General features: G+C 42.6%; 1 protein-coding gene across 3 annotated transcripts in view; it reads right to left on the reverse strand.

Annotated features, from left to right (window-relative positions):
- THSD7B (thrombospondin type 1 domain containing 7B) overlaps positions 1-17,571 on the reverse strand; it is a 358,700-nt gene that overhangs the window by 34,467 nt on the left and 306,662 nt on the right. For all 3 annotated transcript variants that reach the window (XM_054830722.1, XM_054830723.1, XM_054830724.1), the window contains 2 exons: positions 2,965-3,098; positions 2,068-2,221 (listed from right to left, as the gene is read on the reverse strand). In XM_054830722.1, coding sequence (XP_054686697.1) covers positions 2,068-2,221; positions 2,965-3,098 — 288 coding nt within the window. The remainder of the gene's footprint in view (positions 1-2,067; positions 2,222-2,964; positions 3,099-17,571) is intronic.

Here is a 17,571-nt window from a genome sequence, read left to right on the forward strand (position 1 = left end):
ACTTTCACTCAAGTTGAATGGACCTACTCAAATGACCACACATAGCTCCTCCCTTAAAGGCTAAATGGGATCCTCCGTAGGCTCCATTGCCTTTGTAACTCCATTGACCATGTCCACCAGCTTGTGGCTGCTCTCAGTGACCGCTTTTCCAGGTGATGACTCAGGAGATGGAGGGTTGCACTAATCACCCTGGTGCTGGCAATGACTCACTCCTGGTCACCATGTTTCCCTCAATCCCTGCCCCATCACACTGCTACGCCCACACGTACTGAAGATACACCACCGTTGTGGTACAGCCATTCCCCAGTTACAGCAAGCCCACCACTTGCTTTGGAGATGTTAAGTGTGTGCAGGCTGGGAGGGACTGTGCTGTGTGGTCCTTTCTCCAAACCAACGGAACACAGCCTGAGTCACTATAAAAGGGAGACAGCACTGCTGTAAAGTCTTCAAAGGGAGGGTTTTATCTGTCCATCAAACCTCAAGCTGTTTATTGCCTCGTATCTGGACAGAAGTATTTAAACACATGCTCCATCCGTACACAGTCATCTCAGTTTCACAACAAAGCATTGCAGAACAGCTTGTGAAAACATATTGTTCAGTTAATTGCGTTGGCATGCAGATGCCCTCACATTTATGAATTAACATCCATCGTGGCAAAAGGATGTACAAGGAGACACAGGGACTGTGGCACTCGGCCCTGTGGCTGCCAAGAGCTATGCTGCCTGATGGAGTCCAGCCCACGAGCTCTGGGGATCCCTTTCCTGCTTCTCTGGGCTGCAGAGGCTTCGCCACTGCCAAAAAAGAGTCTTCGGGCAAAAAGTCAGGGTGCCTTAAGGATACTAGGGTGCTTAAAACTTCAAGCAGCCCTTCACGACCAACTGACTGCCTCCAAGACACCTGAAAAATACCCTATGGCCTTGAGGATCTCTGCTTACTGCATGCTAAAATGAAGAAAATCCATCTCTCAAAAAAAAGTCAATGGCAAAGAAACAGCCCAACCACAGTGGGACTTTGAAAGGTATCCAAGCATCTGTATCGGTTGCAAGAGTGTTATACTTCATCAAAGCTATGCTAGCTCAGGAGGAAGCAAATGCAGGAAATGAAACACAAGATTTTATTTGACATGTTCTTACCGAGTATATTGATACGCTACACAAAATATTATGGAAGGAAATTACCTGTGTCAGCAGTAGTACAAATACCTGTCCAATAATCACTCAGAGTTTTGATAATGGCCCTGTTAACACAGGGGCAATGAATATATGTTTGTCACTTAAATACATCATGCAAGTCCATTACAAACCCCCTGAGATTAAACCTGGCACCTATTCCAACAGCGAGAAACAATGGGTTTGAAATTACATGCTTTGAGGTCAGAGAGTTTTCACAAGACAGAATTTGCAGCTTCTTTCCATCTTGAGCAGTTAGGAAAACACAGAGCAGTTGGCAGTGGCTTGAACCCCCGCATAATTCACAAAGTTTTGAGTATTTTCGTGACATGACAAATTATTCAGGCATCGTGCTGCCATGCCCTTCTGTTGCTGTTGCCTCAAATCTTCCCTCAATTTTTTTTTGAGGAGGAGATACTGGACAGAAAAAGTGTCTGTTGGGAAGCCAGAGTTGTGGTTCCCTCAGGCCTAAGACCTGTCCAGAGGAGTGCCACCACCACCGTTTACCAGCAGGTTGTTATGGCAGTCGTACATCCCTCACAGAGCTCTCCCCCGCAAATACTTCCTAACACAGCCAGCCCTTACTGCAGCTAGAATACTGGTCCCTTCACCCACTGTACTTGTGTGGGTCCTCTCCCATAGACCAAATGGAAAGATGAGTGGAATCAATTGTCACAGTTAGTACTATGTGCTTTACTAACTAATTTTCTATAGCTCAGGCTCTGTAGAAATATAAAAATCTCCAGATTCAACCATGCTGGAAGGATCCATTAAGCCTGACTTCCCTCAGAAAATAATTTACTTTGTTAGAAAATAACGATCTCGCGAAACGGCTGAAGGACAGAGAAGACTGACGCGTGAGGAACACTGCGACAGAGACGCAAGCAGGAGAGCCTACCTGTGGACACTCGCTCCACTGTCCCCAGTCAGACACTGCACACTCGCGGGGGCAGTACAAGCTACACTTCTGCGTTCTGTCTGGGATTTCAGCCTGATTACACAGTGCGTTGGACACAGTCTCCCCTCCATCGTCCTCAGCAGTACTCACACACCTATATAGAAAACATATTCATTAGAGAATCATCAACATACTACAGAAGGGATGGACATCAACAGGTCTGCTCGACCCCATATAGGACACTATACGTAACACAATAGCTATATGCAGCACGGCTGGTCAAAATGCAGAATTAATTTGTTAATGCAAATCGAAACCAGCTACAGGCACAACATGCTTTTGTTACTCTCAGATTTCAGTAACTACTTTAAATAAACATTTCAAACTTCATACAGAGGGATTTTAACTTTGATCGGCTGACAGATGAGCGAACAGAAAATGACAACCAGCAAGAACAAACCTTTGTAACCTGCTAGTAACATCCCAACATTTGGAAATAATTCAGCATTTCCCTGTGCCTGGGGAACAAATACTCACTAATAATGAACGCCACTCTGGCGCGTTCAGTGCCATTACTTGGGGAAAATGTTAGCAAATCAGAATATGGAGGCTTTGCACCTCAGGGGGCTTTATGTATATATGGCATTTAGGTTGAAGAATTCTAATTTAAACATCATGCCATCTTCCTGAAAGACATCTCGATCATAACACAAGGCTGCACCTCTGAGATGCTTTTCCTGTAAACCATTGCACATAAATGCATGTTTCTTTTCATTTGAAATACACTGGACTTAGCAGCGTACTCACTGTCAGGTGGCCAGATATTTCAGCTTTATGCAAGTATTTTTAATACAGGTCTTTTAAATCTGGAGTACCTGTGCTTTTGTCTTCACGCACCTGACTTTCCTCGTTTGTATTCCTTCTCCACAGTGGAGGGAATTTTGTTCACTGTTGATTTTGCACGGAGACCATGGTTCTACTACCCAAGAATACTGATTGCACTCGGTGTAGCATGGGACTGCCTCGTACACCTGCCAGGAGAAAGAATCAAAACTGTTCATTTGAAGTATCCAGGTTAGCATCTCTGCAGAAACGCCTCAGCCAACCCAGGAAAGAGTACACTGAAAAATATCCTGGCTTATGCTCCTTATGTTCAGGGTGTTGTAATACCCTTTAAGTTCATTTATTCATTATTGACTTGCCAAGGGATTTTTAAGTATACAATAAACAGCAGTATGTATGCAGCATCTTAGGAAACAGGATAAATAACAGCTATTTCCTGCAGCCAGAAGAACTCCATTACAATTTCATTTGCTCAGACTGCTCTCGCTATAATCTATCACACGTCATTCACCAGGACCGTACGTGCCGCATCCTTTTGTGTTTCAGAAAGTACAAACTTAAAATCAGCCCTCATTTACCTTTGCTTCTAAGGTATCCTTGTAAGTCATTTACCATAAAAGAATGAAATCTTATGCGTCCTATAAATTTCATTTTTAAACACAAAAACTATAAATGATTTTTTCCCTGCAAGCGACTTATCTCTAACACATCTCCCAAACACGATCGTGTATTCACCTGAACTATGGTATCTATGTAGAGAGAAAAATACTGCCAAAAGATTAATAAACATTTTTTAAAAAGCGCTGGATATTCAGGTTGCTAGAAGCAGCACACTGAGAAATAGTACGTTAGCAGATTTTTAGGTTTAAACAAATGAATACATCAACAGTTCTATTACAGTAATGAATAAAACTTATTTATTTTGAATCCAGTTTTTCAACAGAAGCTGATTTGAAGATACAGTGTTCTCTGCTGCTTTGTATGAAGCACAATGAAGCCCTGAAAAAATACAGTGCACCTAAGATTTCTTCTTCCACACACCAAAATCTCTTTGGCCTTGCTGCTGTGGAGCCATTCAGTTCTCACCATGAAAATAACTGTAACTCAATAGCCTTCCTCCTGACTATCCTCGCAAAAAAAAAAAAAAATCAGCCACAGGTTTAATAATTTATAGCTTCATTTAAAAATAGTAGATTATGACCACACGTGTTGTGGCCACAATAATAAAGAAACCTTATTTACAACATTTTGGAGGTGGGGGGACGAGGAGATCGAGATATCAGTCTGAAAACAAAACTGGTACCCCATCAGAAAATTACCTTCACATCAAACAAAAAGAAGATACCTTGCTAAAGAAAACCCCTCAGGAACAGCAAATGTCAGAAACTTATTTTAACTGTGGGTCCATATAAACGTTGGGCATAGGTTTAGCAGAGAGGAGAGTAAGACAGGCTAAAAAGCGCAGGATACATGAAGGAGAAAAGAAAGGGCTGAAGGCAATAGAAGTCGGGACTGGTGGGGGCAAGCAGGGCAGGAACTAGTAAGAGCATCACATTTCGTGCAGGGGAAGGGGAAAGGGAGGGGAACGAAGGGGGCAAAGGCAGTAATACGAGTAGTATGATTCTTCCTACGTATTATTAAGCACAAATACTTTTCCACAGTCCGTGTACAAATAACAGGAGAGAACGTGCAAAATGTATTGGTACCACTGTGGCAGGGCTGGAACGCGCACAGCGACAGTGCTTGGTAGAACAACCTTCTTGCAGAAGCGAGCGAGGTCACCCCGCAGCCTTTCGGGGGAGCGCCCAGAGGTGGTGTGTGATGTTTCCAGCTGTCGCTGGGCCTGCATGAAGGTCTTTGAAAGATCACAGTGCACCGCAGTCACTCGATATGGGCTCATGATTCCTGCACGCTGAGGCGGCGATATTTGGCCTAACTATATGATATATAGGTATCTATATATTGTATAAAGTGCATATAGAGGCTGTTTCCTAGACTGAGCAAGCAGCACCAGAAGCGTCCCTCATTAGCTGTGCAGCCACGCTCATCAACGGGTGTACGCAAGAGCGAAGAGAGAAAGTGCGTGCTGAGCAGGACCTGTGCTCAGCACCAGCAAGCGGGGAGATGGCAGGCGCGGGGGGACGTGGCAGCACAGCCAGCCTGGCGCGGAGCCACTGTCCTGCCCACCACCTTCAGAGAGGTACCGACTCCTGCAGCCATTCCCCTGCGTGCACCAGGGAGAATAACAACCCCTCTTTAGGCACCACGAAGCCTTCATGTTCCCCAAAGACAGCCAGGAGATGGATGTAGAGACAGGGAGCATTTATTAGTTTCTCTGCTCTGCGGGGAGGGGAGGAAAAAAAAAACCCAAACCATGCTCTGGCTATGTTGTCTGACAAAACCTACTGCTGTCTGCAGGAGACGATTAGTTGAAGCGGGAAATGTGTGCTTTAGGCGCGATCAGAGGTTCCCTCGTCACAGAGGGGAGACAAAACCAAGAGAAAGCAAAGCACTGAACTTTGCAAGAACTGGCCTGCCAGCAGGCAGGGACTGCAGCCCGCGAGGAGACATCTCACTGGGCAGCGTTAAGGGAGGTAAAACTTTTTTATTAATATGTTTATTAAGAGCTAGGTGGGTGCCTGTTTCTGCTCTTTAGACTTTTGGAGAGAAAGACGAGGTTGGGAGAGGCTGGGAGGTGATGGCACGGGTGCTGCCTGCACTCCTCTGAAAACACAGCGGGGCAGCTAGGGCAGGCACAGCACAAACAGTGGATTTAGGGATTTAAGGTTCTTATCCTTGCTCTAATTAATAACCTGTCCTCAGGGCTAGAGGATATTGCTGTGAATCCTGCAGGTCACGATGCGAGCACTGCCAGCCTTGCAGTACTCACCCCTGCTCCTTGCCTGGGCAAGACCGAGAGCTTGGAAATCCCAGCTTGTTCTCTCAGCGACCTCTCATCACTCTGCGCTAAAATCTGTTAAACCTCAGAGCTCTCCGAACCAGCATAGCCCACCTGCAGCTAGCAGTACAGGCTTAACAAAAGGAACTTACCACAACTGTGTTTTGGTGGCCAAAGCCTCCTGCAGCATTTACCCGATGTGATTTCTGCGTAACAAAACCAGCAGGGTTCAGGCAGGGATGGGATGCCATGTGAACTAAAAATCTCTCCGAGGAAATGTGTGAGGACAAAACAGAGATCCTACACGCAGTGACACAAATACACGTGATGTGAAGTGATACTTCAAATGTGCTCTTTCAAGAGCAGGCGGGATCGCAATAATAAAGCCATTAATAGAGCATTTGTATTCTGCTGCCTAATCGTGTCAAGCCGGTACGATTACACGTGAAGCCCCATCAGCTCTCCTCCTCCCACAGACACCCAGCTCTGTGCCGGAGGAGGGAGGGCACACGGCACTGGCTGCACGATCCTTGCGGGACCCTAACGCCCAGCTCTGACCCTGCAGCTGCTGCAGGTTCTGCCTTCCACAGGTGGTCGGCTGCTGACCTCTTCAGTGCCTCCAACGCAGTCAGGATTCCCAGGGTACACTCACCATCAAACCCCCAAAATATAATTGTTACAAATAACCCGTTTTACTAAGTTATTGTGCTGACACCACTGCGTGTCCCGTCTGTGAACAAACCCTCCCCTCTGCCCCATGTCGGCGCCGAGCAATGCCACCTCTGGTATTACCTCCAAGATAGCGGGAAGGTGTAAATAACCACCACACGTCATTGGGAGAGGCAGATTTCTTCAGAGCAAGTTACAACAGGTATCAGTAGACTCTGTTATACCTTTTAAATGGGAGTCTGAAACAGGCACAAGATTTCCACTGCTGCAGCTCTGTGGGTACACATTTTGGAAGCTGTGAATATAATTTTTGACTATGCTTGCATTTAAAAACCATCGTGACGTGGGGTATGTTCCCTTCCTCCACATGGCAATGTTTTCCTCCTGTTTCTCTCTCCTAGCTTCCCATCATTTATTTTCAATCCCTTCCAATTCCTCTTTTTTTGTACTTAAAAACTAGAAAGACTTAGAGCCTTTCATTCCTATCTTTTGCTAACAGCTGTGATACTTAAGAAGGTCAAACAGATGATGTTCTTGAGTTTACATATTCAAAGGATTTTGGCTAAGCCTTGCTGGTCCCACCAACCAGGGTAACCTGGGATCACTCCTCACCTCCTGGGTCCACGGGAGCACCGTCTCCTGACCCTGAACAGAGGCTGGGATGGGATGCGGTGTCCTCACTCCTCACCCAACCCAGGGACCCAAAGTACCTGACTTGGGAGAAGGTTGGGATGTGCTCCCACAGATCCCTGGCTGCAACACAGAGCACGTCCAAGCTTCAGATTCAACAAAGTCTCAGTATCCCTGCACACATTGTGTTTGCCATCCACTGCAGATACCAAAGTCTCTTGTCCACCTACACCACTTATCTTCCCAAGCCCAAAGACAAAAGTTCCTTTGAAAACAATCTGCTTAACGCTCACCCTTCCCCAAACTTATGCAAACAGTGCATGTACAAAAACCTCCAGACTGAGCCACCCAACACACATACGGAACTGTACTACCACAATCCATCTCCTGAAGGACAGAAACTAAAGGCCACGGGTTGGGCACAGAGGCACGTTGTTCTGCACTGCTCAGGTGAGAGAGAGGTGGGGGTCAGCCTGGCTCCATCCCTTAGCACCTCGCCTTTCATCCTCTCAAGAAATAAACACAATCAAAATACTTTTAGCATTTGTGGAAACTAACTGTTTTCCTCAATTTTTATTCATATTCACATGCTGGGTTTTGGGCTTGATGAACCAAGGGGTGAAATGATGCCTGACTGAAGTCAATGGGAGCTTTGCTGCTGACTTTCATAGGACCCTCGTATCACTCTTTGTAGCCACAATTAATCTGGTATATATTAATGTCTGAATCCTAAAATCAAGTTGATGGGTATAGTTCTAAATAAAGGGAAGAAAGACAAAAGCTACTTTTTAAGAGACAAACTGCTATAGGTTTGCCCTAAAAAAATAAGCCAGCTCCCATGCACTCCAATGCAAACTCTGAGTCCTTGCTAAAGTATCTTGATGTCAACAGTTACTTCAACAATATATACAAACATTAATCTATTTATTTTCTCTTTTAATAGCTGATACTTGCATATTAATGAAAATCTAACCACCAGAGAGCTTTGGTGTGATTTATAATGTTCTGTAACTTATTTATTTAAATGTAGGTCAGGAATAATACCGACCTTGCAAAGGACATATAGAAACATGCGCACTTGCTCAACTGATGTGATTCGTTAAAAGAAATTCATACCTATACTTCAGGTAGTGTTTCTGATGAGCACCTGCAGAGTAAACTAGAATGAGGTTCAACACTTCTGAAAATCATAGTGACTTCATATTTCAGTGAACATCACGATTTATTGTCCCTCAAGGTAAATATTGACTCTGGTTTTCCCTCAGTCGATATTTTAGCTTTCAAGACAGTAAATCTTGGTGTTCACCTCAGCTAAAGTCAATATCTGCTTATTATATTAGAACAACCAAACTGATCACTGTAGCAGTTGCCTGAGACCCTGAGGACAACCTCTGTGCTATTCATTTCTAATAAAAATGGGCTAAATTCATTGCTAACACAAGTTCATTTCACATTGCTGTCCTTATACCAAGGTTACATTAGACCTAATACACTGAAACAGCCAGAACCAAAGAAGTAACAACCTACTTTTAAACTACGGAGACCACCATGAATAACACTAAAGCTAGAAAAGATCTCCTACAGGAAAGAGCTGATTTGCTCTGGTTTGCATACACACTTGCTGGTAAGGAAATTCAAGCGCAGATATTAAAACCACTCCTACTGAGACTGGCCAGCAATGTGCTCACTTTTAATACTTTTTGCGTACCCACTTTGATGTTCCCTGCATCTCCAGGCTGCAAGACGAGGCAGTGGTGGAATGTCAGTGTGCAAAAGTGGCCCTTTCCCCCTCCTCCGGCTTCTGGCCACCACTTTGTGAAACCTGGACCACGGTCATCGCTTCTCGTGCAACTAGCCTGACACAAACGGATCTGGAGCACGTTGGGAAATACAGCTCCAACAATGTCCATCCACTGCAATTACCTGAAAATTTGCCTCCATCTAGTTCATCCGAATCTCTTTTTCGGTTGTAAGGTGTCCATACATTAACTGAGAAATTTTTATAATGCTCTAATACTGCCTTCACATTCCATTTAATACAAAACAGATAATTTCTAATAATGAGTTTCTTTGATTTAGTTCTTTAAAACTGAATTCAAAATGGAGTACTTTGTTAATTACCTAAGTGCATGTTTGATTTGGCAGATCTAAGCACGCATTTAAAAGCTTTAGTGAATTAACTGTATATCTGAAGGACAAGTACTTGCACATTAACAAACACTACATCACAGAAATGACCTCATTAAAATTTCAACATTAAATAGTTCTCTTTAAAATAAAATTGATTTTATTTCATGTTAGTTTATCTATTGATCATAATCGCCAGAAACATGCTAACCACTCACCAGTATTAAAACCGATTGAACAATTACTTTTTAAGCAACTTGGCTTTTGCAAAGCAGCTGTTTCACTGATGAATACTTGTCTTTAGGTATCTGGATGCTGCAAGTAGCCACCAAAATTTAAAAAAAAAAAATACTGCTCAAGAATGACTTACAGCACGGAAGTTTGAATAGATCAGCATGCAGTAAGACTTCTGAAATTATTGGAATTCCTGAATTTTTCATGCCTCTAGCAGATACCTGCACAAATATTCGTGAAGCAAATTCAGCACTTTTAGTTTTCATTTACACTCAAGTCAAAGAAGTTACTGTTTTTTACCTGCTTTGTGGTACAGACAAAAGAAAATCAATTAGAACTTCACTAACGTTATGAAAAGTCTTCACTGGCGCTGAACCAAGTTTCTAGAAAACCCTAGACCTGCCTAAAACTTTGCATCTGGCAAAAGGATGGGATCAATTTTATTCAAAGTACAAAATATAAATTGAGAGTCTGGGCAATAATTACTATACTGCAGACAGAAAGACATACCAATTCCTGGTCTCTGCCCTGCGGGCAGTGTGGAAGCTCCTACAGAAACAGACCCTTCACCATTACTCTAAGGGATGAACCATGGTGACAGCCTTCAAAAACACATCAAAAAGTGATTCTTGATTAGTAGGAAGGGTAAAAACAACTATCAATCCTCCGAAGTTTCCCCAGCTCTTGATAATCTGTTTATAGCCCGACCCTCAAAACCGCTCAACTTTAATCCTGATTTACACATGAGAAAACTGAGGATGAAGAATTAAGTGATTTATAAGAGGCTGGTGAGGGAGCCCTCAGGGAGTGGGAGACTGAATCTGGAAATGCCCTATTTCTTGCACTAACTGGATGACATCTCAGCTTAAAATCAGATACTGGAAAGTTCAAATAAAGACATTTCAGGATGAAGCCATTAAAAAAAGCAGCACTGTAAAATTTAGGCTGTAAAATGAGGAAAAAGAAAAGAGGAGAAATTAGGAAAGCAGCAGAGTATTCTTGCTATAAAGTCATCTGGATGCTCCACATTCCCTCACCATGCCTTTTAGATGCTTTTACTGTATCTACTCTTTTGCTGGACTTTAAAAAACACTCCTAGTAAATCCCTTATTTTCTTCTAATGGATGATTAAATATGCAAAGACAGACACTGCTGTATTTCAAATTCTTAAGTGCAACGAATGGAAAATGCCTTGTTTAAAAAGTTAATTGAAGTGAGCTCTGCCGAAGCCCAGTCATTACAGCTCACGCTTACAGAACTAACAGGTAGCTCAGCAAGGTTTATTAATTCATATTTTCTGGTGGTAAGTGGTTTTCTTTTCTGTAAGACTGGTGCAGGCATTAAAACCACCAAATTGTAAAGTGTGAGCGCACCTTCCTGCAGATTAAAAGAAGTAGTTGGCATCATTCAACCAGAGAAAACAAGGGAGAATGTGAAGCTTCTGGCCCGAACCTGCCTCCCCAGTTTTACTCCAGGTTTTACTGTCACTACAGCCTTTGAGGAGTAGAATGCAGCACGGAGTATAACCTTGCAGATAGTAGGTATTTATTTCTACCTGAAGTACTCAGGCAAGACAATTTTGTCTCAGTTATGCAAAAAAGTGGAGATGTTCAAGTGTGAATGGAGGACATGTGAATACCATCACAAATGGCCAGTTCCTGTGGCTCTGCTTTTTATTTTATTTTTTAATTCTGCTTCTTTGCTATCAAGAAAATATGGAATCTGGATGAGATATTAACAAATGCCATTTTACTATGTTGTCAAATATAGGGGTCTAAAGCAAGGCAGAAACTCATTAGTGGGAGTTTTGGTGCATTTTTGCTGATACCAGAAGCTGTAGGTGCTGTAGCTTCTGCTGTCTCCCTGTCACAAAGCTAGGCAAGCATAGCAAATTTAAGTAGATATAAAATAAATCAATGATGTCCTGTGTTTTTGAAACAGCACATTTTGCTGCAGCTGAAGGATAGTTTCAGGGGTAACAAATGAATGTGGCACCTCTCTGGATGAATCTCTTATGCAGTAATAATGTTGGATCCAGTTTTAAAGAGAGGAAGGGGAAAAAAAGCTGACTGATGAAGAACAACATCGAAGCCCCTTTTTACTAAATGAGAACAATAAGGTAAGATGAAGACAGATTGCAACACCAACCTGAGCCTTTGTAGATGTCCATGTTAGCAGGGCATGACAAGCAGAAAGGAAAGAAAATTATATATTCATTAGTTTAGCTGCTGTATAATATTGCAAAGAAAAAAAAAAGCAGAAAATCTGCCTAAAATAAAATTGCTACAACATAAGGTTGCATTCAATCCTTCGATTTCCCAATCTTTCAAAAAAAAAAAAAATCCCTCAAGCAGAAATCAGGCCTTTATTTGTGAGTGTATGACTATGCCGAAGAATAAAGCAGAACTCATTCAGCTTCATCCAGCAATCCTCTGGATTTCATAAGTGTCTCACAATCAAAGCCTTAGGATAATAAAAAAATTTAAAAAAATCTATGAAGCTTAACCTGAAATCTGGTAAGAAACCCCACAATTACAGAATGTCATTCACAACAGATATGAAAGGCTTTCAGACATTTAAATCTTAATTGGGTGGCACTGTCTTTAGTGAAGCCTGCAGGTGAGGTGCAGAAGGCATGCCAGGTGGCACGCAGCCAGCTGGCCTTTACCAGGTGGGACTCGATCTCTATGAACACCATCAATAACTCAAGTAGATTTCATTACGGAAAAAATAATTAAATGATAAAAATTCAATAACATGGGCATACAGCACACGCACATCTGACAGATGAGGCGGGCTATGCAGCAGCAGTTGACACCAAGATCTCCTGGGTTCTGCTGGCAGTGCAGGAGCCGCACTATTTAAGTCGGTATCAAGTTGTCCTGCAGCCCGCAGGCAGCCTCGCTCATCAGCAGGGACAACACAAACATCAGCTTTTCTAACGGAGCCCGGGCAGCCTGGTGCTCCCACTCCTCTCATCCGATCGAAACGCCAAAGGAAGCCCACGCAGACGTGTCCCAGGAGCCACCCGGGCTTGGGGGACACGGGGCTCCTGAGCAAGCCTGCAGCCACCATGGTTCCCTGCCCAGCCAGCCTGCGCTCCCAAACCAAATCACAGTGCTTCGGTAGGTCAAAAACCTGCCCTGGTGGGATATAAGCGAGTGATTACTAGATCTAGAAGCCAAGTCATCTGTCACATGAAATGAAATAAATGCTGGTACTAAACACAAACAGTCCCAAAGAAGCACTTTCTTTGTAGGCATCTGTACAATAGGCAATTTAAAGAAAAGACCATCAGAGCTTACTGCTAAGTTAGAAATGATGCCTTGGAGACAAAGCTTCAGCCCTAGTCTTTCTTTTAAGAGATTTTAAATCATTTTGAGGTCTAAAAACTTCAAATTGATATTCTATTAATTTATTTTCATGTCTTAAGCAAGAATGAATTAGCGTGGCAGAGCAGTCACACTTTTGTCCTTACATAGTATGATCTTGGACTTAAAATTTTCCACACGAGACTTAAACCCGTTAGCCGACAAGAACGATTTGATTGATAGCACTATAGACAAGAAATAAAAGAGACTGGGAAGTGTCAGGCAGTTGAAAGTTATGTTTTCTGAAATACACTTCCATGAGACTACACCAAAGGCTTGAAGCAGAGAGAACTGCAAAGTGCTCCTGGGGCTTCCCGCAGTCACAACAAGAAACAGTCTGGTTTTAGGTTCCCGCAAAAGCAGGAATAGAAATGCAAACTAGCTCGTAACCCGATTGTTTCATTAGGATAAGATTGTCACTCAGTCCCCAGTCCGCTCAGCAGCAGGTCTGACTCCTCCTCATCAGCATCCAGGCAGAAATGGATGCTCGTAGGGAGAGCAGAACAGACACTGATGGACACATGATAGATCCCATAGCTTCAAAGCTCAGAAAGATCACCCACAGCCTGATTAGTAAGTAGAGCTGGAAAATTTTCCTTAGAAGAGCAAGTTACTGCAGAAGCCAGGATATTTGACAGCCTGTTGCATCGCATATTTATGGTAGCTGTCTTACTGCCAAGACAGGCAGATGTTAGTACTGCGTTTAGACATGGCATTACCTTGAGCAATTTTCTCTGTATAATTACAGGTAATGCAGAACTCCTAGCAGTGCTGCTGAGAGGCCAGCCTTGTGACAAGCCGGCTGAATTCACAGATTTGAAGGCAGCTACAATCCTGAAATTATTACGATCTGACAGGTTTTGTTGATATTTCTTATAGGCGGATCCAGACAGAAAAGATTTAGGTACAGAAGAGCTGAGTTTTCTTTCCCAAATGCATTCACTCAAGAAAAGTGATGTGCTGCAGAGAGAAACCATGCTTCTCCCTGAGACCGCTCCCCAGCACGAACATTCATATTTAATAAACTAAAGGCTCCCTTGAGCCAAAAGTTAAATTCCAACCAATCTACTTCAAACATCGGAGTGCTCGTATTCCTCCAGCCAAAAGATAAGAGGGAAGTGCTTGCGAGCCACTACCTCGCAGGGTAGCTGGGGTCTCTGTAGTTCCGGGTATCTTTCTTCTGCATTTCCACTCTTTTCTTTCCCAGCACAGAATATATATTTTCAGATTCCTATATTTCTATCATTGGCCTGTATTTTGAGACTAAGTGCTTCACATGGACCTGTACAAATCCACATGAATCAATGGAAAGTCTTCTACTGACTTCCACTGTTTGGGTCGTGCTGCAGCAAGTAAGGATTGTCTGAACATTTATAGGTAGATCAGTAAAATTTATAAAAAAAAAAAAGTATTGATCATGGTGAATTTTTGCTGCAGTACCTGTTTCTTTAAAATGCACATCAATAGTGTCTATATATATTGCTGGTTAATGAGAAGCTACACAACAAACAAATAGACATTTTTGGACTAAATCTGACCAGGAATGACTGCATTACTCTACATAAAAATATGCCCACGTTCCGCAAACATCAGCACGTAGCACATATTTCTGTTTTCTTTGTGCCTTGTTCTTAAGAAGTTTATAAGTGTCTGACTATGGGAATCCTACCAGAAAACAGAACTCCTTATTTGTTCCTGTACCAGTGGGTAACATACCCCGTAACAACCACCACCAGAGCACCAGTCCTGCTCTGGACCACTGAGGCGTTCAGGAGGGGTACGTCAGGGCACGAGTGATTCAGCAGTTCTCACACCTCTGCCATTCCCCGGAGCACCACCTTCATGCATCCATGATTCTGGAAATAATGGAGTGAAAAAGGCTGTTTCCCAAAACGGTAAGTAAAAGGAAAAAGTAGAAGGACATGGAGACTACGCAACACAGCTGTGTTTTGCAGTGTGTCCTACACACAAACCACTCCACCTGAAACCTTCTAGAGAATTAAATAATGCAACAGAGCAAATAGCATGTGGTATAAATTAGAGGACACAATAATCTAAAGATCACGCAAATGGTCTAAAAGAAAAGTATTCACTCAGCCCATCGCAGATTAGAAAGAGAGGAAAATTAAAAGGCAGAGTCAAGAAACTGAAGTTGAATGGCAGATCTGAAAGAAACTGACAAGTCAAAGAAATAAAGGGACACACTGTTACCCATCGCAGGAACCACGCAGAGACAGCCCAACACTAAAACCAGTCAATTTACAATAGAGGGAACAGTAGGAAATGAAAGATCACCAACGGGGTGAAGGGAAAGAAAGGCAAGACAAACTTTTTATGATGGGCACTGGCTCAGAAAGTTTGGCCAACAAGAAGGGCAAACTTGAAGAGACACTCAAAATAACTTCTGGGTCAATGGGGTTATTTAGGAATGATGGAGACAAGATTGCCCAGCTTTCTGCAGAAGATGCAATGCGAGAGAGATGGAAGAGGAAAGGGGGGAAAAAAACAGTGAACTGCATAGCAGTTTTCTTGGAAAACTATTTTCCTACAGACATTATCTACAAGCAGCAGAAAATAACAAGGAGATGACTAGCAGGCAGCATGGGTTTGTCAAGAACAAACCGTGTGAAATCATTCTGATGTTCTTCGCTAACAAGATACCAGATGCTGTGGACAGGGATGAAATGGCAGGTATTATGTGGACTTTAGTAAGCCTTTCACACTACCTCTCAGGCTAACGAAATACAGTCTGGATGAATCTAATACTTGGTGAGTGCAAAGTATGTTGGAAAATCATACTGTGAATACTTAGGAGTGTAAAACAAGGCAAGAAACCTCACGCATGGCTTTGCAGAGCTTTATGTTCTGTATCCAGTCATACTCCTTGTTTTCATTAATTTGTGGCTGATGGATTGAAAATGATTCTTTCCGACGCTGTGGATGCTGCCAAGGTGAGAGGGACAGCAAGGCAACTGGAGGACAGGAGCAGAATTCAAAATGGGCTTTATGAATTGGAGAAATGGATGGAAAAAATGGGATGAAAGAGAAGTACAGAAATACACTGATGAGAGACCGACCAGCGAACACAGGATGAGAGACAACCGGCCCCTTAGTGGTACCGCTGCCCTCGATCCAGAAATTTTAGAGAACCATAAAGAGAATGTGATTCAATAATATCATAAAAAGACAAGACAAAGGTAGTGTAAAACACTGAAGTACCACTTCAGCTATGGCACAGATTCAGCTCAGGAAGCATGTCCAGAGGCGTGCACCCACCTTTGTGGGAAATTTGAAGGATTTGAACCAACAGCCAACAGATGACAGTAAGATTAATAAGACCAGAATCAAATTGCCAAGGTAAGCAGTGGCATGTCCACTGTTGTTTTACAGGTAAACATTTAAAACACCAGTATAATTAGTGACAATCCATACAATGGCAGTTCTGTCAACAAAACATGGTCTCATTGTCAGATAAAATAGCAATACTGAGTCATAAAAAGAAATAACTCTGCTGTATCATACCAGATGCAGAGTAACAGAAAGACACCTGAGAGAGCTTTAAAGAGATCTTCCAGCAGCTTGAAACTATCTATCCATAGCATCACTGAGCTCCATTGAATAAATCACAGACTGTCAGACCGCATTTTGGAATCCAGGGACTCTCTTCTACCTCATTCAGAAACAGGGCAGTGGAATTACCATTATATTAAATATTAACAGCACTGTTATAACACTGCCTACAGTCCTAGTTCCACATTCTAAAAGTAACAATGATAATGACAGAGTGGTTAAAGGAAATCCAGAAATATAATTCAAGATCCGAAAAACTTGTCTTACAGTAACAAACTAAAGAAACCTACCTCTTAGGTTCAGGTGAGAGGTGGGGAAAAGGAGACTCAATCAGTTTTGGGAATATACAGAGAGAGTTTCTCTCAGAAAAGCTATTTTTAAGCTAGCAGATAAAGATATACATTCCCAAGGCTAAGAGCTGCAGTTAGACAAATTCATAGTCAAGTCATGAAAAAAGGGGAGCTTTTTAAGCATGAAGGAAATTCATTACTGGATCAGCTTATCCAGGGTAAATCCGCCTTCAGCCGAAGCGTGTGCCAAGGTGAGGTGCTGGTCTACAAACCTGCTCCAGCTCCACAGGTAGGCAGGGTTTGACTGCAAAGCCAAGTACCTTATGCCATACAAGAGGTCAAAACAAACCATCATCATCATCATCATGGTCTATGGCTGGCCTTAGGAACTATGAATGAGGAACTCCACAGAAGATTTCTAAATTGTGTATTAATCATTAAGTGAACACCGCATTTATTAGCCCATACTACATACTTAAAATATAAATTGTACATTAAAGTTGAAGGGAGGTAGTATGCCTGTGTGGACTGTACATGCATTTTGAGAGGTTGTCAAAAAAAATAGTTTTACATTACAGATCAAAACCACATTGGAGTTCAGCCAGTCCACATATCACCCATAAATGATGATCCCACAAAGAAGACAGTATTTTCTTTACTGTATTAGCTCTAGCTACTAAACTGGAACCAAGAGAGTGGCTGGAACTGAACAGAGAAGATGATAAACTTTTTAGCTAGGTCATGATGTTGCCAGTAGCACGCAGGATGGAGGAGGAAAACAAAAAAAAAGCAATTATTTAAATAAAGCAAACACTCTCTTGGCTACATCTGTTCATCAATTCTTCTGCCATTTCTCAGCTGTAACTTGGGT

Source organism: Grus americana, chromosome 6 (genome assembly GCF_028858705.1).
Source record: "Grus americana isolate bGruAme1 chromosome 6, bGruAme1.mat, whole genome shotgun sequence".
NCBI classification, from domain to species: domain Eukaryota; kingdom Metazoa; phylum Chordata; class Aves; order Gruiformes; family Gruidae; genus Grus; species Grus americana.